The following is an 8,015-nucleotide window of genomic DNA, read 5'->3' as shown; positions in this document are numbered from 1 at the left end:
GGGGCTTTCACCTTTGCATAAATATTGCACCATATCAAATCTCTCTCTTTCCCATATTCATATTTCTTTTTTACACTTTTAAAAATCTCTAGGTTTTGTTGTTTATATTTTCGCACTTCTTTTTCCAAACAGATCCAAGTTTCTTGGTCTGTATTTGTTGCATTAATGAACACAAATGTTTAGTTGAGGCTTCTGACAATTTTTGTTGTGGAAGCATTTTTCTTTCCTCTAATTTCTCTCTTAATCTTTTTGTACATCTTGTGCCTGGAAATTCTGGGCTTTTTGTGTAATAGTAACAATACATAATTTCTTTCTTATCCTCAACAGTCCACTCTATAGTTTTTATGGTGCTTCTTTTTTGTGGATTGCTACTTCCTTCTACAAAAGGGGGACAATCCCCCTGGGCATGGTATGGCCCCATTGTAGGAATGTTTCTGTATTTTGAGGATTCTCCACTGTTACTTTTTTCCAGTCCTGGCACTGGTGCACCTACCAGGATTGGGCATGTTTTTATCTTGTGTATCGTGCACCCAGCTGTCTTTAATTTTTAACCTTCTTCTCTCCATGATATATGCTATATAAATATAGTCTATATATCAGTTGTCTTGGTGAGATTTTGTGAAAAACAGGATCCAGCTCATGAAGGTGCTCACCAATACTTGAGGATGAATTCAATTTCAGCAATACTACTCTCCTTTGCTTGCTGACTTATCTCTCCAATCGGACCCCTTTATTCTCTGTGTGAGACTTCTGGTGGTATTTTAAGTATCTCTTCTGTGCAAAGCACTTACTGCATTTAGTACATATATATGGCTTTTCCCCTGTGTGAAGAACTTGATGGTATAGTAGGCTTCCTTTTCGTGTAAAACACTTACTACATTCACCACATTTATAAATACTCTCTCCTGTGTGAACACTAATATGGCGCTGAAGACTAGACAGAGAAGTGAAACACTTGCTGCATTCAGCACACTTGTATGGCTTCCCTCCTGCATGAATAGCTTGGTGCTGTCGAAGATTACTGATACGTGGGAAACATTTACTGCATTCTTCACATTTATATGGCTTCTCGCCCGTGTGAACAACATGATGCTGCTGAAGGTAACTAAGACGTGAGAAGCATTTACTGCATTCAGTACATTTATATGGTTTATCCCCTGTGTGAGAAAACTGATGGTATTTTAGGTGCTCTTTTTGTGCAAAGCACTTACCACATTCAGAACATTTATATGGCTTCTCTCCTGTGTGAGAGTTTAAGTGGTATCTTAGATGTCCCTTGCTTACAAAGCACTTACCACATTCAGTACATTTATGTGGTTTCTCTCCTGTGTGTAGGCCCTGATGCAATTGAAGGTAACGGGAAGATGTGAAACACTTATTGCACTCAGAACATTTGTGTGGTTTCTCCCGTTTGTGAATTATCTGATGCTGCAGGAGGTTACTGAGAAATATGAAACACTTACTACATTCAGTACATTTATATGGTTTCTCACCCATGTGAGTCTTTTGATGATGTAGTAAACTTCTTTTGTGTGCATAACACTTACTGCATTCAGTACATTTATATGGTTTATTTCCTGTGTGAATGGCATGATGGTCTGCTAGACTTTTTCTGTATGAAAAACACTTACTGCATTCAGTACATTTATATGGTTTTTCTCTCAGGTGAGTAGAATGATGGAGTCGAAGACTACTAAGGCATGTGAAACACTTACCACACTCATCACATTTATATGGTCGCTCTCCTCTGTGAACAAGTTGATGATGTCGAAGGCTACTGAGAAATGTGAAACACTTACTGCACTGAGTACATTTGTATGGTTTGTCCCCTGTGTGAAGGGCACAGTGCTGTCGAAGGCCAAAGTGAGTTGTGAAACACTTACTGCACTCAGTACACTTATAGGACTTCTTCCGTTTATGAGGTCTGTGATAGATTGCCGGACCTTGCTGTACAGTAAAACATGTGTTACTTTCAGAACTCCTTTTCAACTTATGTCCCAAAGAAATCTGTTTTATAGGCTTAAGATGAAGCTTGTCATATCCCTTTCCAGTCTGTGCACACTGTGGCACGTTTTCTGCAGAGTGATGTAACTGGGGTCTTTCAAGTGATGACAGCCGACTGCATTCTGTGCTTCGTCTACCTAAAAACAAGAGTATTTGTTAGCATTTTGCTACAATACAAATATGTTATGTATTGTCATCACAACAGAATACATGTAATGTTCAGCCCAGTGGTGTTGAACCTTCTTGGTTGAGTGGCCACATATTGTACTTGCAAGATCGGGAGGAGGGGACAACGATACCATGATCCAACATACATCTGCTTTCTATACCTAATAAGTCAAAGGCGTGTACTATCTCGGTCAATGAACCAGAAGAGATGACACAACACTGGCAGTTTCAGGATCACTGTATGCTTGCCATGACTATGAACACTTAAGCTCGCAACCCACTTAAAAACATTAAAAGAAATCTTGCTACAACAGTGTAAATGTAATGGTCCTCAGTTTTCCAGTGATGCCGTCAAAAGTTAGCTAAATTTTTATAGTATAATGGCATTTTATTTTGTACTCCTTGGGCAAAACAAGATAAAGAAGTTTCTTGATAGATAAAAAACAAAATTACACCATTCTGTTTTATGATGAAACAGTCCACAGCCCACAAGCATTTGGAAACATGACCCTCACTATTGATCTTTCTTTTCTTACAAGAAGACAGAGCTGTCTTAAGTATCTGTGGAAAAGAAATCAAGATGAACCAAAATATAAAAGTCAAAGCTTAATGCGAGCTCACCAACTTTCTTCTATGTCTAGTTAGCTTTCCAAAAATATTCTTCAGTAAAACCCTTTCTGAAATAAACATGAAATTAATTACAGCCACTATACTCCAGTTGCTAGTCACATCAGTATACACTACAGACCTTCAATAAGTCATTTCAGTGATATTTTAACAATAAATACTTTAACTGCATGCTTTGAACATGCCTTTGATGTTTCAGTGAAAGGAATACTACAATAATGTATTTCAACTTGCTTCACTCATAAGCAGACTAGCCCTGCCAAGCAAAATCAAAGGACTGTTTAACTGTGTTCAAATAAAGACAGGGGTCAGCCACTTTCATCCACAAAATGCCTTTACACAAAATTTACTGCCAGTTTATTGTGTGCAACTTATATACAAGATTGTGAACAAAAAAAATAATGAGAATAATGATCATAGTCAAGTATTTACATTTATTGCTATCAGATACATACATTATCCCACTGACGAGCACAGTCAAATGCAAACAGTAATGGCCACAGTAATCTATCTCCACTTAAGTCCCAGAAATCCACACTATCAATGCAAAGTCAAACAATCAGCAAAGGTAAAAACAATATGGCCACTGTAAAGAATACCATTTTGCTTAAAATGCATATATATTAGCCCTGCAAAGCCAGATCAATGACTGTTGTGATAAAATGGTTGCAGAAGTCAATCCATTTCACTCACAGACTACATAATATCCCCCAGCTATAACCACTTAAACTAGCTATGTATACCCGAAATGTCAGATTATTAAAAAAAAATGGCCACTGTAATATATCCCAAGTTGTATCACATATATGCATCCTAGCTCAGTAGCCTTGAAAGCCACATCAAATACTAGATTGGTATTAAAAATGTCCACCATAATTGTTCAAACTTGTTCCAATAACACATAGGAGTCAAAATGAAGTTAGTCCCTTCTAATGAGGTACAAGTAAAATAAACCAACAGGAAAACTTGAAGTGGTATGTTCTTCAGGAGTTCTGCTGTCAATCAATGGGCATAGGTGGCAGCACTGCTGCCACACTTATGGGTGACCTTGCCACAGCACAGGGAGTAAATCTGCATCTTGTTCATACTCAACTTTTAATGCTTTTCCAGCATTACTAAAGTCAGTGCAAGCAAAAAGAGGAAGGAGGTTTGTAAAATTCATTGTTCGACTGCCTCATAAGTATTTTACAAACCTATGCTTCTTGCTCAATCTGACTTCAGTAATGCAAAAATCACATTTTAAAAAAGCTGCACCTCATTCGCCCTATAATGAAAGTCTTTCACAAATTTTAATATTTTCTGGAGGATGACTATGGCTACTGCTATTGACATGTCTGCCATAAAACTGCTGTAAAAAGGAATGAAAACAAATTAATTGTCATTCACATTGCCACTGAGCTGTCTTCTTCTTCTTTCGGTTTTTCCCGGTTAGGGGTCGCCACAGCGGATTACCTATCTGCTCATGATTGGCAGTGGAGTTTTACGGTGTCGAGTTGCCAGCTCGGCGCCCAACCTTCCAAAGAAGGCACACACACACACACACACACCTAGGGCCAATTTAGAGTGTCCAATCCACCTACTGCTGTCTTTGGGATGTGGGAGGAAACCCACTCGACCACAGGGAGGACATGCAGACTCCGCACAGAAGGCACACCAGCCAAGGATCAAACCACTGTGAGGTGACAACGCTAACCACTGCACCACCGTGGCTGCCCTTACCACTGAGCTGTAATAACATATATTAAATGCAGAACAAGTACTTTCCTCCTCCTATTTCTAAGGACCAAAATGATTAGTGTGTGTATTTATTATGAATTATTAAAATTCAATGGGACAGTCGGTGGCACCAATTGTTTTGTTTTCTTTTTAAACAGATGACAATGACAACTTATTTGCAATAAAGTACATCAGTAGTACTATAAACATCTCACCAGCAAACACAGTAAAGAAACTGCTAACAAAAACAGCATAATCCAGTCTGCAGTAACATTAAATTGTAGAAGGGATCTGTCAGTTTTGTCAATGTTGCCTTAAGTTTGCAATGGGAAGCTTACAGCAATACCGCTTGATAGTGAGAAGGCAGAGAAAATAAATCTAAGCCTCCTGCCAATATCCACAATGCACTGAGAAATGCAGCAAGACAAGCACTCCCACATCTTGAAGGAACAGTCCTTCCTTTGTTGAATGCAGCCTCTGCCTTTAAATTTATTGCACCATACTGTCCTAACTCAAACTCACACAAAGAATGAAATGTAAGAACCAGTGAGGACAGCATCATAATTTATCAATAGAAATGTAATAGACTCCACTCTAGCTATTGCTAGAAAGTGTACAGCAACAGTGTAACTCTAAGTGCACTATGTACTCTTCTAAGCAGTTTACAATGACGTCAGCATCTTGGGGTTTGGCCTCAGCAACTTAGGCAGCAAAAAAAGGGTCATGCTGATGGCCATGAACTTCAGATGCAATGATTTGGTGGGCCGGTTTGTGGCCCACAGAACACCTGTTGGATGCCTGCCGTTTAGCCATTTAAAATATTCATTTGTTTTCTTTATAAATATATTTTGGGTAAGCTGCTAATACAACTGCTAAAATAAGTCAAAGGTATTCTGACTCGTCAGTTTTCCAAATCTGCTCTGAAAGAGCAGATGTTTAGCTCACCTTGGTTAAAAATGTAGTCCACTGAGGCAGCCCATAATGCAAGCTTTATTGTTGCCTTACATTGTTACCATGTGACTTTTTCTTTAAAGTTTCACCTTCCTTCTCCCTGTTCTCTCCTGTCTCCCTACTGGTAACCTTTTTCATGTCCAACTTCTCATATTTACCATTTTAGCTAATTTGAAACAGACATGTCACAGTTGATGTTTGCTGCTTCCTCTTTTCTGTTTCCTTTGAGTAAATTACTTCCTATATAACATCTATAACTGAATTTATTACAAATTCCCTCCCTGCTTTCAATAATACTTTTGCTGCATACATAACGTTTCTAAAATACATGTTACAGACACAGGTGTACAGTCTGATCCAATACCTGCTACAGATGCAGCTGTATAGACAGACCTCAAGACACATGCTATAGACATGTGTACGGCCTGGCCTTATAATATTGGATAGAGAGACAGCTTTTCAGCTCAATTCCACAAAAACACCCACTATTCACCACTGTACAGCGTGATCCTGTAATACCTGCTACAGGTATAGGTGTACAGCCTGACACTATAATATCTACTACAAACACAAGTGTACAGCCTATTTCTATAATACCTGTTCTCGACACAGGTGCTCAGTGTGTTCCTACAACATCTACTTCAGACAGAGCTGTACAGCCTGATCTCATAAAACCTACTACAGACACAAATGTACAGGCTAATTCCATACTATCTGCTACAGACAAAGGAGTGCAGTTTGACCTTATAAAATGTGCTACACAGACAGGTTTACTGCCTTATCCAATAATACCTGCTCCAAACAAATCTGTATAGATTAATTCTATAAAACCTACTGGAGAACACAGGTGCACATAGCCTGATTTTGTAATACCTATTACACAGCAGAGGTGTACACAGCCTAACTCCATCATAAATGCAATAAACATAGTTGTAAAGCTTGATCCTACAATACCTGCTCCCAACGAAGGTGTAAAGCCTGATCCTACAATGCCTGCTCCAGACACAGGTGTACAGCCTGATCCTGCAATGCCTGCTCCAAATGCAGGTGTACAGCCTGATCCTACAATGACTGCTCCAGACGCAGGTGTACAGCTTGACCTTACAACACCTGCTCCAGATGCAGGTGTATAACTTGATGATCCTACAATGCCTGCTCGAGACACAGATGTACAGCTTGATGATCCTACAATGCCTGCTGCATATGCAGGTCTACAGCTAGATCCTGCAATTCCTGTTGCAGATGCAGGTGTACAGCCAGCTCATAAAGTTCCTGCTCCAGATGCAGGTGTACAGCTTGATCCTACAATGCCTGCTCCAGATGCGGGTGTACCTCTTGATCCTAAAATACCTGCTCCAGACACGGGTGTACAGCTTGATCCTAAAATACCTTCTCCAGACACAGGTATACAGCTTGATCCTAAAATACCTTCTCCAGACACAGGTATACAACTTGATCTTACAACACCTGCTCCAGATCCATGTGTATAGCTTGATGATCCTACAATGCCTGCTCCAGATGCAGGTGTACAGCCTGATCCTACAATGCCTGTTCCAGTCACAGGTGTACAGCCTGCTCCTGCAATGCTTGCTCCAGATGTAGGTGTATAGCTTGATGATCCTACAATGCTTGCTCCATATGCAGGTGTATAGCTTGATAATCCTACAAGTCCTGTTCCAGATGCAGGTTTATATCTTAATGATCCTACAATGCCTGCTAAAGATGCAGGTGTACAGCCTGATGATCCTACAATGCCTGCTCCAGATGCAGGTGTACAGCTAGATCCTGCAATTCCTGCTGCAGATGCAGGTGTACAGCCTGATCCTAAAGTTCCTGCTCCAGATGCAGGCGTACAGCTTGATCCTACAAGGTCTGCTCCAGATGCAGGCGTACAGCTTGATCCTACAAGGTCTGCTCCAGATGCAGGTGTACACCTTGATCCTACAATGTCTGCTCCAGATGCAGGTGTACTGCTTGATCCTACAATACCTGCTTCAGACACAGGTGTACAACTTGATGTTACAAAACCTGCTCCAGACGCAGGTGTAGAGCTTGATGATCCTACAACGCCTGCTCCAGACGCAGGTGTATTGCTTGATGATCCTACAATGCCTGCTCCAGATGCAGATGTATTGACTGATGATCTTACAACACCTGCTCCAGATGCAGGTGTATAACTTGATGATCCTACAACCTCTGTTCCAGAGGCAGGTGTATAGCTTGATTTACCTAAACAGCAGCGGCCTCCAAAGCAGACACCCAAGCAACTGCAAACTCAATACACCACACAAACAACACATAAACAACAAAATCAGTGTGCAAAGCAGTCACTGCCCTTAAGGCCAAATACAACACCAAACATACTTGTCATAGGTGACTCCATAGTCAGACACACTGACGTCCCACTCACCAGGCTGAACAAGGAGAGGGTCACGGTAAGCTGCCTATCGGGCGCTAGAATCCGCCACATAACACAAGCACTCAGGTCACTCCACGGCAAGTACAAGTATGACACAGTCATTGTCCATGCTGGTGTGAACGACCTGAGA

General features: G+C 40.5%; 1 protein-coding gene across 1 annotated transcript in view; it reads right to left on the bottom strand.

Moving 5' to 3' along the window:
• Positions 1-324: 324 nt before the first annotated feature.
• Positions 325-8,015, bottom strand: part of LOC122813934 (gastrula zinc finger protein XlCGF26.1-like) — an 80,714-nt gene continuing 73,023 nt past the window's right edge. Inside the window, exon 4 of the mRNA XM_044086480.1 lies at positions 325-2,141. Within this exon, the coding sequence (XP_043942415.1) occupies positions 709-2,141 (1,433 nt within the window). The 3' untranslated portion in view covers positions 325-708. The remainder of the gene's footprint in view (positions 2,142-8,015) is intronic.

Source organism: Protopterus annectens, chromosome 10.part0, assembly GCF_019279795.1.
Source record: "Protopterus annectens isolate FY-2018-M chromosome 10.part0, PAN1.0, whole genome shotgun sequence".
NCBI classification, from domain to species: domain Eukaryota; kingdom Metazoa; phylum Chordata; order Ceratodontiformes; family Protopteridae; genus Protopterus; species Protopterus annectens.
Note: the sequence above shows the minus strand (reverse complement) of the source record. Positions and strands in the feature narration are given on the sequence as shown.